The 15846-nt window shown below is 40.8% G+C and overlaps 1 protein-coding gene across 10 annotated transcripts in view; it reads right to left on the reverse strand.

The window, feature by feature from the left end:
* Window positions 1-15846, reverse strand: part of BANP (BTG3 associated nuclear protein) — a 110700-nt gene that overhangs the window by 86442 nt on the left and 8412 nt on the right. For all 10 annotated transcript variants that reach the window (XM_033517102.1, XM_015640128.3, XM_033517103.1 and 7 more), the window contains exons 2-4: window positions 12853-12994; window positions 11866-11960; window positions 10416-10615 (exon numbers count right to left, since the gene is read on the reverse strand). In XM_033517102.1, coding sequence (XP_033372993.1) covers window positions 10416-10615; window positions 11866-11960; window positions 12853-12922 — 365 coding nt within the window. In that variant the 5' untranslated portion in view covers window positions 12923-12994. The remainder of the gene's footprint in view (window positions 1-10415; window positions 10616-11865; window positions 11961-12852; window positions 12995-15846) is intronic.

Here is a 15846-nt window from a genome sequence, read left to right on the forward strand (position 1 = left end):
GGATTTGCTTGAAATTCTTCCTGCTGTCCAATCTGAGGCTGCTCCCTCTCATCCTGTCCCTGTTCCCTGGGAGCAGAGCCCAATTCCCACCTGCCAGCACCCTCCTGGCAGGGACTAATGTGATTATATATTTAAATAAATATAAATATATATATCTCATACATAATATGTATAATATAAATAATAAATAGTATATATTTTATATATATATATAAATAGTTATGAATGGATACAAAATTTAAAATGGAATTCTACATAAAATCAAAATACGGTGCCAAGCCGACAAAAATCCATTAAAATTCATTAAAGCCAAGTGCATCCTTGGATTATTCCAATTCCTTTCTTCAATCTCTCCCTCTCCTTCTGAAGATGAAACAACTTTAACCATTCCTTCTGTACTAAAACACAGAAAACACAAAGGAGGAAAGCTTTGGATATTCCCTCAGATCCCAAGGGAAGAAACTTTGAGTGCTGCCAGTACTCAGGGGGAAGATGGAAGGAAAATATTCCAGGGGTCAGGGGGAGTTTCACAAACCCAGAACTTTCCATCTGTGCTCATATTCCTTTCCCCAGAAGCATTAGGACTTGGAGAGACTGGAGCAGCAATTTGCCTCTTCTTGGACACAAATCTCTAAAAAAAAAATTAAATGCATGCAACCTGCAGATATTTGGGAATTTTTTAATGAAGTTTACTGAATAATCTGTCAAATTATGGGTGAAAATATTCCTAAAAAAATAAACATACCAACTAACAAATTGCATATTTAGCCTCTGATTTTTGTTTTGTTTTGCTTTTTTAAATACAAAAGGCCAGTCTATATTTTACATAAGGAAATTGCTGTCAAAGGTCATTTTCAGTATGGTCTTCCCTTTTTCCTCACTCTCATGGATCAGTTCATGGACAAGCAATGATGGGAAGAAGAGCTGGAATTCCTGCTGGAAAACTCTCCAGCCTTAAGGAAAGCCAGGCTAGAAAAGAACCCTTGAACTCTGGTATTTCCCAGCTGAAATTAAGATTTAAATGTACAATTCATGTGTGGAGGAATATCACAGTTACCCCCAGCAGGGAGAAAACTGAAATATAACAAATATTGTTGTACATTGTGGTGTTTTCCTTATTTTTATCCCAGTTTATCTTTCACTAACACTCCTGTTCAGCCCCTCTTTGCATCTTTTTGTCATTATTTAGGAAGATAATGTCAAAATGCTCCTTCCTCCTGATGGCCACATGCTTCCTTTGCCTGCTGCTCACACAGATCCAAGAAGGAGTGAGAAAACCCACTCAGGATCTCACACTGCACCAAAGCCACAGACTGGCAAAGAATCCATGAAATCCCATTGGATTTATGCCCCAAGATGAACAAACCTGGCGAGGAGCAGGTGGGAAGCCAAGGCTGCACAGGCACCCCAACAATTGCAAGTGAAATTCCCAAATCTGTGCTCCAGGCACAGCCCACTGCCAGAAAAGCAGCAGTGGAATCCAGAATTTTCAGTCAGAGTTCAGGATTAAAAAGTCTCCTTGGATTCTGAGCATCCCCCAGAGAAGCCCCAGGATGAGGTCCTGGAAAAGGAAAAGCCAAAGAACAACAGGCAGGGCTGGAAAAACTCCTGGAGCTGAGAGCTGAGAGGCCTGGGAGCAATTTATAATACAAGATAAAGCAAATTATGCTTTATCCAAACAATTTAAACAGTCAACATCGAATTTTCAACTCAAGTAAGTACAAATCAGAGATTTTCCAAGCTACAAAATCCATCTTTACCTACAGAGGAGCCTCTGGTTGGATGGGGGCAGGAAAACATCAATTACCAGCTTTAAAATAAGTTTAAAATTATTATTTTTTAAATTTAATTTTAGTTTTAATCCCATTTTCAAAGCTGTTAAAGTCTCCTGGGGATTTTTGTGCACTGAGAAATGCTGAATCAAGGTAATAACATCCATTTCCAAGGAGTTCAACTGCCTGAGAGCCACAGGTGATCCCAAATCCTCCTGCACCCAAGCCAGGCTCGTTCCTCCAGGGATTTTCCACCCCCTCAATGGGGACAGAAATTATTTGAGATCTTGGTTTAAAAAAAAAAATACAACAAAATTTAAAAATCTCTCATTTTGACCACAGCTCAAACTGTAAAAATTAAGTGTAGTGACACAGGGTCCAAGGAAAGTTTTGCCTTTAAGAAATACATAAAGCCAAGAAAAATAGAGGAAAAAAAAAAACAAATAGAAAAGAATTTGGAAAAATAAATAGAAAAAAAAAATTGAAAAAAAATAGGGGAAAAAAATAGAGAAATATTTTTAAAAGTAGGGAAAAAATAGAAAAATCTTTTTAAAAATAGGGAAAAAATAGAAAAAACTTTTTAAAATAGAAAAATGGAAGAAATAGAAAAAAGAAAAAATAGAAAAATATTTTTTAAAATGGGAAATTAAAAATAGGGAAAAAACTTCTAAAAAAATGGGAAAAAAAGAAAAAATAATGGGAAAAAATGAGAACAAAACAGGGGGAAAAAATGGGAAAAAATAGGGAAAAACCAGAAAAAAAATCCATCCAGGCCACATGTGACAAAACCAGTTTTGAAAAGTGCTAGAAATTACATTAATTGTCAGTCTTCTACTTTTGATTATGGCCAAGAAAAGGCTGGGTCATGCCATAAGCACCAGGTCAATACCACCCTTTTTGAAGATAAATGTACTCATAAAAATACAACAGCAGAGATATCTTGTTTTCAGGCAGGCTGGAGAGAAATTTACAGTTATTACCCTTCTTTGAGCCTTTACTTCCTGAGGCAGATAAGGAGCAGCACTGCAGCAAGTGGAGATTGTGCTCAGTGGGAAATGAGGGAGCTGCCCTGATCCTCAGCAGCTTCCAGGAGTGAAATTATTGATTCAAACAGAAATTCTGGATGTTTAGGAAGCACAGTTTGAAATAGGAGTAAAGACTCGGAATCCTTCATTATACAATTAGTTGCTTTGAGCTGATTTTCCTGATTTTCTGACAAATTCTGGGATCAGCAGAAGTTTAAGTGCTAAAATCTTGGGAGGGGTAGGAGGCAGTGTTATAACTTGGATTTCAAGGTGTTAATTACAGGAATTGAAGCCTCACTGATCAGCAGGTAACAAATAAATACAATATCAGGTTCCTGCAAAAAGCCCTGAGTTCTTTCTTTGAGGGGTTTGTAAAGAATTCCCACCAGGTAATTCTGCTTTTCCAACTTCCCAGCCAGCTCTGTGCCCTTGCCACCACCACAGACATTTTCCAGCTATTCCAAGGATGCTTGGAATGAAATTAGGGACTAAATCCCGAATTTCCAGATCCCCTGAGGGCACCTAAAAGAAATCCTGCTCTTCCCTTGGTATGAAAACCACAATTTCAGGAGTTATTGGGAGCAGATTTCCTGCTCATGGAACAAAGAGATGGAGCTCAAGATATGCAAAAATGTACAGTTCCTGAAAAAAAAAGGGGGAAATGATGTTTGGAAAGACATTCCAAGGGGTTTTAGGGGTGGAAATGCAGCAGTAAAGTGGCAGCTGCTGCCAAGGAAAGCAGATGGAGCAGGGGCTCCAAGCTCAGCGAGATCTGGGAGATGTCACAGAGCCACAAAGGTTGGAAAAGACCTCCAGGATCAGCAATTCCAACCTTTCAGGCTGGTTCATCCTTGGGAAGATCTGAATTCCTCTACTGCTCCTTTCCATCCTGCTTTGAGTAAAACTGGGGCCTTCCAAACCCACTGAAATAAATCAATTATTTCTTTTTCAAACTCAACTGTTTGAAATTACTCTAAATTTCATTTATTATTTGATTCTCCAAAAGCAAGACCAGTGGCTTCTGCAATTTTTAAAAATAGAGTTACTGGTATTTTAAACTGCTCAAAACTGGTACACAAATTATTCTGTGACACCACTAAAATTCCTGTTATTTCCAAACCTTGTCCCTTTAATCACAAATTGATTACCTGCTCTCCTCTCCATTCATTTTTTGCACTGGCAGAATTAATTTTCCAACCTACAGGAAAAGTTTCCAGGGGCTTCTTTTACTTACTGCTGGATTTTCAAATTCCCAGCAACTGGACCATTCTAAATATTTAAATTCTGCCAGGCTGGAACCCAAAAGAATAAATAAGGCTTTTCTGCCCCCTTCTGTTTATTGTCTGCTCAATAAATTAAATATATTGTGTGTAACACAGCCTTTCACAACCCAGCACTCTGCTTCACACAGATAAAGCTTTTTAGAGTTTCACTAAACATTATCCCATTTTCCAACGTCCATGAGGTAAAAACCTGCCCACTTTTATTAAATACAATCATTTTTTAATTGTTTCTTTAGGCAGAAAGCAAAGATGAGCCCTAAGAAGGCGTTCGGCCTGAACCAAATTCCACGTCCTGCACCTTTCCATTTATTCCTGGAATGTGCTCATGGAGCCATGGAATTAAATGTTCTGCTTTCCATGGAATTTGTCTCATCAATGGGATTTAAGGGAGGAGGTTAAACCACATTTTAATTGATTTTAAATGTTCTTAGACAGTAATTAGACCAGTAAATATCCCCCTAATCTGTGTCTAAATCCAAATCCTGTTTGATTCCCATGTATTCCTTTTTTTTTTCCCTTCCCAGAAACCCTTACAATTAAAGGATGTTGATACAAAATGGAACTAGATACAAAACCCTTACAATTAAAGGATGTTGATACAAAAGGATTCCCTGAGATCTCTGACCCAAAGCTGAGTGGGAATAAATAAACTGTTTATCCACATAAGAGTGAACAGGAGTCCTGCAAACCTCCCAAATTAAAGGATTTCATGTTTATCCTGAGATGAGTTAACAGGGAAAATGTAAAATTTCCAAGCAAAAAAAGTAAAACATCAAACCTGGTAACACACCTGAAACCTCTGTCTAAAACTTGAAGAAGCTTTATTACCTAAAATCTGATTTTCAGTGTAAATTCTCTTCAAGAAGTCAAAACCACCTCTTTGTAAAAGTTTATTTTGCTGTTTTAAGCCTGACAGGCACTTTTGAAACAGCACCACTGCAATTAAAAAGATCCAAACCACACTTTTTCCATCCTTTCCTCAGCCCTAAATCATCAGCTGCTACTTGCTCAGCTCTCACTTGAATTATTGGCCTCTCAGAAATGATATTTCATCAGAAACCATTAATTCTAGAAAAATTGCAGTGGGGAGAAGGAATCCACAGTTCAAATCTTGGTCAGTCTGAAAAGCTTCATAAATGAATTCCACCCCATCCACGCAGGAATTATTGAACTCTCCCAAACACAGCTGAAAGGATGATGTGAAATTGTTGGTTTAATTCCATAACTGACCTTTCTCTCTCCCTTTAAATGCTTGAATTGCTTCCCAATTTATTCCCAAATTCCTGGGCACTCAGCTCCCCAATATCTGAGTGCAACGCTCATGGAATGTGAAATTCCACAAGAACTCTGCTGGGTGTGGGAGCTGTTTCATGGGAGATGCCACTTCCTTCTGATCCTGGGGGAATTTGGAATGAATAAAAATCCCAGCCCTTATTTTCAGTATAACTTCTGCTGCTGATAGAAATACAGAAATAGAAAAGGATCACAAATCTTCTCCACGAAATCCACGTGGCCAGGAAGGCAAAATCAAATTAAACCTCAAGAGGTTGAGGCTGACAGGTTTTGTGACAAATTAGGAGATTTTGGAAAGCATTGTCATGTTTTCCAAGGAATTAAAGATGTCAAGTTTTGGGAGGCTTTTATTGGGTTTTTTTTTTCCTTCCACAGCCAAAGAAACAACAGAACCCTGGATAATGAAAGAGGAGCTGACAGATAATCTAATAATGCCTTTATTTCATTTGTTCTGTTTATAAACTCAATTTTTGAATGCAGGACAGAACTGTAATTTTCAGGAAAACTTCTCTACTACACCTCAAGAAGGAATTTGGGGTTTTTATCCCATATTCCAAGGCACAGCAATTCCTCCAGGCTGAAACACTGCTCGGTGCTGGCACTGACCTCCTTCATGTACAAAACCACACAAAACACAATTCACAAACTCTACCTGCAAACAGAGTGTTCAGACACAAGTGATGTGTGAAAACCCCTTGATCTCTTTATCAGAACTGAAAACAGGGGCCTCAAAAGGCTGGAAAAGCAACAGTTTTGTGGCCCAATCCACAAAATTATGAATAGCCATTCAAATTCTCACCCCCTTAACTGAAATTTCACTTTACCAAATTATTTTGCTCAAAAACATGAAAATTTTGCTTCCACTTCTTCTGTGCTCTTTAAAAATGTTGTGATTCTAAACAGAATTTTTTAATTCCTGAAGTGTTAATGATGATTTTTTCATTGTCAATACTGACTCTGTCCCCCAGTCGTGCCATTTTCCTGCAGCCCCTTCCTCCTCAATCCTGCAGGAAAACAGCCCCAGAATTCCACCTGGGAGAATCCCCAGCTGTGACCCTAGAACTCAAATAATCAAAATAATTGTTTGCAATGATTTATGGAATTCAAAAGAAATGTTTGCTCAGTGCCAGAGACTGCTAACAGAAAGAGAAAACTTGGGAATTTATCAGTTCCAGAGGGTCCATCCCCAAAAAAATCAAAGAATCAAAAAAGTCCAGTTGTGGTTGTGTCCAGGCCTCCCAGAATTTATCTTTTTTTTGCACATTTGCTGCTGGGTGAGGCCCCAGGAAAGGGAAGGATAAATAAAGGATTAATAAACCTGGATTGTGACAGAATTCCTGAAAACCTGGGCAAGTCCAAAGCTTCTCCAAATCAAACCTTGACAAGTCAACCCAAATTTCTGACTCTGTGTGACTCCCTCTCATCCCCAGGCACTGCTGAGTTGTCTCCAGGGAAATGTTTTTTCCAGGCCTGGAGTTTTCAGTGTGTGAGCTCAGGCTGATTCATGGACCTTGAGAAGAAATCCCTCACCCTGCATGATCCTCTGCTCCTCAATCCATGCTTTGCTTCCAAACCTATTGATTCAAATCTTCCTGCAAATTCAGGCTCTTCAGAAGCAATTCCAAGAAGGAGCAATTAGCTCTTAAATTGAGTTTAAACCAGCAAAAATCCTGAAGGTTCACAATGTTAATTTATTTATCACCAAGTGAAATAAAAGGATATAAAGTGGTTTACATCCCCTAATGAGTTATAATATCAACTGCAGTGAACACAGGGAAGAGACTCAGCAGCCACTGTTCACTGATAAGGGCTGAGGAATTATTATTCCTCCTACAAGTCTGGATTAGCATAGTGGGATAGTTTATTATAATCTGTAAAAATCCTCCTGATAAAAATGCAATTAGGTTGGCCAAGAGGTTTGTAACTCACAGAAGAAATAAATATATAGATAAATATAAATTTTAAAAATAGAATTCTGGTTATTTTAGGGTTTATACACCAATGCCTTGATTATATTTCTTTAGGTCTGTTTGTTTTCCTAAAGGTTTTATGCAGGAGCAACAACATTTTTGCTAAATCTAGAACAGTCCTCCTAAAATTCATTCCACACCACATTCCCTGCTTTACAACCTCATTTAAAATCATCTCAACTCTCAGTTTTGCATTATTTGACCCCAATCCCATTTGTAAACAAGAAAACATTCAGCAGAAACACAGCTCTGGAATTTGGGGGATGTGGAGCCAGGAGGCTTTGCCAAATGGCACGTTGCAAAGTGGGTTCCAAACTCAGTTCAATTCTTCTGCTGATTAAATTTAATGGTAAAACAAACATTTTAATGATGCACACCTACAAAAATACAGCAAATTCAAACATCCCATCTGGTACAAAACAGCATCTGAGGAACCTCCACATTAATAAGGCAATGCTCAACCCCCAAGGAGTTTTGTTCAAGGACACCAGGATGGATCTCGGCTCGTTAATTGAGTGCAATTAATCTGCAGTTCCATTTAACTGTCCCACTCTCATTAAAGACAAAAACATAAACGTTTTTATCTCTATATTTGTTATCAATTAACCACAAATGCATATGGAGCAGAACCAGATGTTTGTGGTCTGTATTTCACCTGGAGCAAAAAAAATGGGTCCAGGAAAATACCTGAGCTTCATTTACCTCTGGATGTTTTCCATTTGCCTCTGGATTTTTTCCATTTACCTCTGGATTTTTTCCATTTACCTCTGGATTTTCTCCATTTACCTCTGAACACCTCCAAGCTGGCCTTGGGCACTTCCAGGGATCCAGGGGCAGCCCCAGCTGCTCTGGGCACCTGTGCCAGGGCCTGCCCACCCTCACAGGGAACAATTCCTGCCCAATGTCCCACCTATCCCTGCCCTCTGGCATTGGAAGCCATTCCCTGTGTCCTGTCCCTCTATCTCTTGTCCAAAGTCCTTCTCCATCTTTCTTCTTGTCTCTTCCAGGTCCTGGAAGGCTGCAATAAGATCACCCTGAAGCTTCTCCAGGTGAACAATCCCAGCCTTTCCTCCCAGCAGAGCTGCTCCATCCCTGGGATCACCCCACAGCCTCCTCCAGACTCCCTCCAGCTCCTCCCTGTGCTGGGGCAGCTCTGCAGGTGGGGTCACACCTGAGAGGCAGAATTGTGGCCAGCCCCCCACCCACCAGCTCCTGGCATTCCCACAGGCCCAATTCTCAGCCAGGATCCCGAGGTATTTACTGGATTTATTCCCATTCTTTTCCAAGAGCTGCTCTCCTGGCAGCACCATCTCTCATGACAGCCTTTAACAGCCACAACTTTTTGTTACAGCAGCAAAGCCAGCATGAGTTTGGTGGCAGGAGAAAGTCAAGGAGCCTGGAGAATCCCATTCCTGTGGAGAACCCAAAAATCCCTGTCCCTAACTTATGGGAAGCTCTGCCTTCTGCAATGGATGGGGAAGAGGGAAGGACACAGGGCTGGTACCATAGAACAGCCTTTAATTGGAAACAATCAACAAGTGATAAAGGGATTTATGGATGAAAAACAGGGAATTCAGGGAAACATTGTCCCTCTGCCACTGGAGTGTCCCCAGTGCCAAATTAAACACATCCAGCCCTATTTTCTCTCGAGTCCCACAGGCCACAGTCTGCTCCAGAACAAAAAGCCTTCAGTGCTCTCCTGGCATCACAGCTTTGATAATGTGCAACTTCAGACCAACAGCAACAAATATTTGGGGCAGAGGTTCCTGCTGTCTTCAAGACTTTTATATAAATGATGGTCAGACTGGCTGAGGAGCAAAAATTTGTAACCCAAACCAAAAGATGAAGCACCATCAACAGCCAGGAGAGATTTCTGATGGCTGCAGAGATACAAAAACAAACCAAACCAAACCAAGCAGCTCAGGTCTGACAAATCCCTTCAGAAACTCAGAATAGTGCAATTTACAGAGGAAAGCATTCACTGAGCAGGAATTAATAGGGTCCCAAAGGGGCCATGGGTTCCTGAAAAGATTTCTGAAGCCTTTTGTGCACAAACCACAGTAAAAAGTTCAGCTCGTGCACAAGAACTTGAAGATCTCTAAATTAATGACAAAAAAAATATCAGCCCAGATTTCAAGAAGATTCTTGAAGAAACAGTTATTGAGAAAAGAGTATTTAGCAAAAACCCTGGTGTAAACTCTGGTTACTTCCTCTATGATCCAAGTCCTTATTCCATGTATTTTGTTGCTGTTATTACACAACCCAGTCACAATTAATCTTTTCAGTGTATGACCCCCTCAAAAGCAGAGGTAAAACCAGACACAGCACCTGCTTAAAAGAAAAATTAAATGCCTGCACACCTTTGTAATGGAGAATATAAAGTAGTTATTTAGAGAAGTATGAAATGTTTTCCAGCTATAAAAAATACAAAAAAGGAGTAAGAAGTGTTGGAGAAAAGAGTCTTTTGTTAAGCAGATTTCTCTGGCTGGGATCACCTCGATGATAAGATGACAGACACATCAAGATTTAGGTATTTAAAACCACATTAGGGAAGTGAGACACAAAAGGACTGCAGGTCAAGCCTGCTCTTTCAACAAAGTGCATTGGATTATTCAAGAGATTTTCCATCTCCAGCTTCTAACTCCAAAATAAGCAGAGATATTTTTCTAGCAGGATTTTTTAGCAAACAAGCTCATAAAACACACTCCATTGTACTTCTGGTGCAGAGAAGTAAAATGAGAAGCAATTAGAATGATGATGAACTCATTAAGTCAAAACAGCTATAAATAAAAGCAGAGCATGTCTCAAAAACCTGTCTGAAAGAGCTGCTGAGGCTTTTCCAGGGGATGGATGAAGGAATCTGGTTAAAGTCAAGGTGAAATGTGGGAAGAGCTGCAAACTGTCCCTGGAGCTGCTTCTGAGTAACATCACAAAACTGCTACAAAAATTACCTTCAAGATAAATGAAATCTACCTCCAGCAGCAGCCTCTTGCCAGCCATGCAGAGAGAAGGAGATGCCCAAACCCTGGATCTGTGGGGTTTTTAGGGCAGTGGGGTGTGCCATGTCCTTACCATCGGACTTTATTGCAGGTCTGGGTGGCGCCCAGCGGGGACCCGGCCACCATGGGCACCTGGATGGGGCTGTGCTGCTTGTTCATGACCAGGTCCAGCTTCTCCTCCAGGGATTTGCAGGTGGCCTCCAGTGCCAGCAGCTTGGCCTCGATGCTGTCCAGCCTCAGGCATATGGTCTGGTTGATGGAGTACAGGAAGGACTGGGGAGGGAGAAGAACCCGGATTGAGCGCTCTGAGTTTAGCCCCACTCCCGAGGAAGCTCCGGATAAACGTGCCTGGGAACCAATCCTAAAGGAACTTGCAGCCTGTCTAGTGACAAAATCCACCCCTGATGACATCCAGGAGCTTTTCAGCGGGCTCAGATTCTTCCAGATCTTTATTTGGGAGCCAAAAGCAGCCCAGCCAAGGCCATTTTCACCTAAGCACTTTGTCAGGATGATTTCATCTGCTGCAAAATCATTTCTAATGACTTGCCAAAGCCTTCCAGTCCACATGTGAAAACAAAAGGATTATAAATCTCTGGATGCATCCTCCTGGATAAAGTTAGTAAGTTTTTTTTTTTCCTGCCCAAACAGATAAATTGCAGTGGAAATTGTATCAACACAAAAAATCTCGGAGACAATTAATGCCACTCACTTCAGCTTCCTGCTGAACAGCAAATCAAGGAAAAGCAAATAAATAAAATCTGTTTTGCTAAGCAATCTTTTTGAAAAGAAAACATACTCCAGCAGTCGGGTTCTCCTGGGAAAACAGGCCATTAGAGGGAAGAGCTGCACTCTGTGTGTGCTTTGCAAACAGCAGCTGTGCCATCTTGTGGCCCTGCAGTCACCGAGCACCCCAATCCCCTCCTTCACCGAGCTCCAGCTCCTGGGATCACCCCAAAAACACACAATTACACAGGACAGTGTCTGTGGCACTGAAACACTCATCATCTACTCACACTCCAGGGTAAAAACCCAGGGGTTTTTGGTTTAGGGTTCTAAATCACAGCAGTGAGAACAGCAGGACAACTTCTGAGCTCCTGAGCCAGAACTAAATTATCTTTTTATTTTTTTAATTTTTAATTATTAAATTAAATGGAATTATCTATCAGGAGAATGCTGCTAGCTTCAAATAATAACTTCAAACACGCTGAAAGTATCTACAAAATTGTAACACAAATACAAGCTCATCTTTTTGGTCAACTTCATTTTCTTTAGCAAAAAAAAGTCTCAATGTTTTGGGTCAGTGAAATTAATTCTGGTGCTATTTTACATTGCATCTGAAATTCTTGCTACTAATTCTACACTGGAAAATTAGATAATTATTCAGATTTATGCCTAAAGATGCACAAGTACCCATAAAAATAATTCCAGTGTTAGGTATAAAGAGTTTATTTTACATTCTCATAATAACTTTCCTAAAACTTAATTGGCATTAGAAATAAAACCAGGAAAGGGCATTAAATAACCTTAATAGAGGGATCCTGGCAGTTGATTTCTATCCTCTGACGTTTCAGGGCAGGTTCCACGTCATCATCTGCCACCTCATGGTTCTCCAACACAACTGCAAAGGAAAAAAAACATTGTCAGAGTTCAGAATCTGAGAGGACAAAGCTCAAATTAAAAATACAGTAAGTGGACAAAACAAAAGCACGAAAATTTAATTAAATTTAATGCTTTGATGCTTGTTCAGGGTTTCTCTCAGATATCTGACAGCGGTGATGGGACCAGGTTTGAGTTCCTGCACCAAGTTGAGCAAAGACTTTTGAGGAATGGCAGATCTCAGCTTCTTCTCCAACTCTTTGGGAGCATTTCTGAGGTAATTTTTTCATTTTGTATCAAAAAAAGCAGTTTTTTGGCCTGTGTCTCTCACTTCCATTGCTGTTCTTTCAGTCATTAACTTGCAATGGCCACAGAGGACCAACATCTCAATGTATTTTCACTTAGGAAGTCAATTTCTGAGCAAGTGATATCCAAATATTTCCTTTCAGAAGTGTTTTTCGATTCTACTGTCCAAAGAATTTTAATAATGGATGAGCCAAGCTTTCTTACACATAAAACAATTCCTAATGGATGGGGGATGGTTCCCATTGGAGGAAAAGTCTAAACCATGGAGAAAAACAAGACTGCAGGAATATTTCATTGGTTTTGGGGTAAGTCTACCCCTGCACAAAACACAAACAGGCAACAAAGCATTTAAGAGAAAAGTGAAACAAAAATCATCTAAAATCATCTAAAATCATCTAAAATCATCTAAAATCATCTAAAATCATCTAAAATCATCTAAAATCATCTAAAATCATCTAAAATGTTTGGCGATACACAAGTGAAGCTATGGAAAATATGGGATATGGGCTTCAAAAGCACCTTTTGCAATAAAAAATCAAGTTTGTATTTTAAAGAAAAGCTCAGCAGTGATTTCCAGTTCATGGGCACTGCTGTAAATCCCCTCCTACCTGGATTATCTGGAGTCAGGTCCTCAACAGCGATCTGAACCACATCTGCCAAATCCTGCTCTGACATCATTCAGAAGCAGCAGCAAAACCCTTCCAGCACCTCTGCAGCTCCCAGGGCAGGAGCTGGCCCGGGCATGCACTCCTGCAAAACAGCAGCAAGGAGAGGGTTAATATTTGGGAAATATTTCACCTGGCATCAACACCTTCAATTTTTCCTCCTCCTTCCATAAAAAGATCCAGTTCTCAGAGAAAGGAGCAGCCTACAAAGGGATTTCCAGGAGGAAATGTTCCTGCTCCCAGGGCTGTGACAGGAGCTGAAGCTTTCCTGCCTTTCCCTTGCAGGAGAATATCTCCTTATTCCCAAGAGATAAGGAGAACTTCCAGGACTCACAAAGCTCAGGAACATCCAAGACACACCAGATTTGCAAAAACTACAAATTCAGAATCTTAACAGGACTCTAAAATCTTCCCAAACTCAGTGAGGATGAGGAGTTGCCTCACATCTTATTACAACTAAAGCAAAACTTGACTATTTTCTTTAGGATGAACTTGCCTGGTTTTGTTCACAGCTCAGCTCCATTTTCAGGCATCATGATCCTGATTTTAAAGACAAAATATTTCTCAGCCTTGCTCCCCTGGAATTCTCTGTCCAGGTTATTTATTAGTGTTTTAAGAGAAACCTTCAACCTGTAAAACTGAAATTAAATCACTGCAATCTCTCCAAGCTGTGCTTTCTCCCAGTTTACAAAGGGCTGGACAAGGAATACCAAGAGATCAGTGGATTTTTTTTTTTCCCTTTTTTAACCTGGAGTAAAAAAAGCTGGAGAGATAAATGAAGATTTACCGATGGAAATGATAACTCATCCATTAACACAGACACGGAATCAAATCCAACTCAACACTTACATGGAATCAAATCCAACTACTCACAATGATTTTCCTCTTCTACTTGAGCCCAAGAAATCCATTAAGCCAGACATGGAGAGGATAATTTTTTAGGAGAGCAACACAACCTAGAGAAGGATTCTGAGGAGGCCTCCCCACATCTCCCAAGTGTTTACTCAAAATACCAGCACTGCCAGCACTGAGTCACTTGAAATTCTGCTCATGGTGAAAGACTTTTGGGCCAGCACAGAGCGTGGCAGCAAGCCCAAAACCCCTGGCAGCGCTTCTGTGCTTGTAGATGCCATTTTGGCAAGTGAAATTTGCCATTTCTGAGAAGTCCTGGTGCCTGGCCAGGCTGAGCAGAACGAAGCAGCTGTGCTGCACTCGCTGTTCCATCGTGTCACACATGGCCAGAGCCCTGCCCTGCCCTTCAGGGGACACATTCACCACTCCAAGCACTAAAAAAGGCCAAATTAGAACAAAACCCAACTGTTGAAAAGATTCTTATTTACAGGATTCGCTGTCATTCGCTTGGTTATGTACAGGACTCACTGACGCTGCATGTGTTGCATTGGAACCATTCTTAGCTACACATTATTCTGAAGAAATTGCAATAATATTGTATAAATCCACTTGAATACTTCATGTTTAACACAAAAAATCCTGAGTTTGGAGGTCCACCTCCAAGCCCTGCACAGACAACCCAACGATCCAACCACGTGCCTTCAAAATTAAATTTAAAAAAAAAAATCACTAAATTCAACATTTCTTCACATGATTTGCTGTTTCCAACACCCACTGTCCACAAGCTGAAAGTGTTCAACTTCACCTCAGCAATACCCAAATATTCTTGAAACAAGGGCACAACCACCAACCTACAACTGGCAGAGCAGCTACAACACACACACAGAGAAACGTGTGTTCATAACATCAGTATTTATTTCCATTTAAATTAATTTTATTCCAATTTCACTAAGTCAGACAGCTTGGAAGAAATCAGCCACAATTCTGCCTTTTCAAAGCCAAGACAAAATTCCCTTCTGCTGCCATGCTGTATCAAAACAGAAAGGGGAAAACAAATAAATTTGTTCTCAACCCTGGGGATTAGGAAAGGAATGTCCAAGGAAGCTGCAGCCACCGCAGTTATCACACCTTGAATAAAGTGTCCCTCTTCCAAATTCACCATTTCCATTTCTAACAGTAAATTTTACTGGTGGGCTGACCTTGCTTTCAGAACCAAGGGGAAAAACGTGATAAAATTTAACAGGATGAGAGTTAGAGGATTTTATCAGCTTCAAAAAGCTTCAGTCAACAAATTCAGAGTAACTTTGCCATTAGAGTTTCCACATACTTTACTCAGTGAAGTATTTAACCAGCGCCTCCTCACGTAAAACACGCTTTTTCTTGAAATTTGCTCTATATTCCCCTTTTCTTTCCCCTAATTTCCACCTCCTGTCTGAAACTCTAGTCCCCATTAAATCTAAATTAAGTGTATGTACATTGGCATCGAGCCACCAGTGCTGAACCATTCCCAGGAACAAATTTTTAGTTATAAAAAAGAAATATTAACAGAAAGCCAGGAAGCTTGGGATAAACCACAGCAGGGCCGAGGAACGTGCCCACTTTTCCTCCCCCAGGCAGCACATGGAAGTTGGATCGACACAGGAATATTTTATGATCACTTTGCCCCTACCTGGGGGAGGGGATGGGGAGGAAGGTTCTAGCAGGCAATGGAAAATATCCCATTAAAGGAGGGCCTGGCCAGCCAGGATCACACCAATTCCAGCCCAGTGCTTTTGGTGGATCTAAGCCACACTTATGGATTCTCCCAGAGAATTCCAGTGGCTCCTCCAGGTTTTAAAGTGAGGAGCAGGTTATGGTGTGTCGTGAAGGGATTTCCTCCCTGCTCCACTCCCCATTCCCTGGGTGCCTCCAAAGGCTGGATCCATGAGGTTCCACACAACAGCCCCTGGAGCTGCAGGCTGGAAAGCTGGGAAAGGAGAGGGGCTGAACAGGAGCCCAGGTGTGCCCTGGCAGCAGGCTGGCACCAGCCCTGGCACAGGACAGGGACTGTCCCCTGTGCTGGGCACGGCTGAGGCCACAGCTGGA

The sequence above is a fragment of the Parus major genome, chromosome 11 (genome assembly GCF_001522545.3).
Source record: "Parus major isolate Abel chromosome 11, Parus_major1.1, whole genome shotgun sequence".
Lineage (NCBI taxonomy): Eukaryota > Metazoa > Chordata > Aves > Passeriformes > Paridae > Parus > Parus major.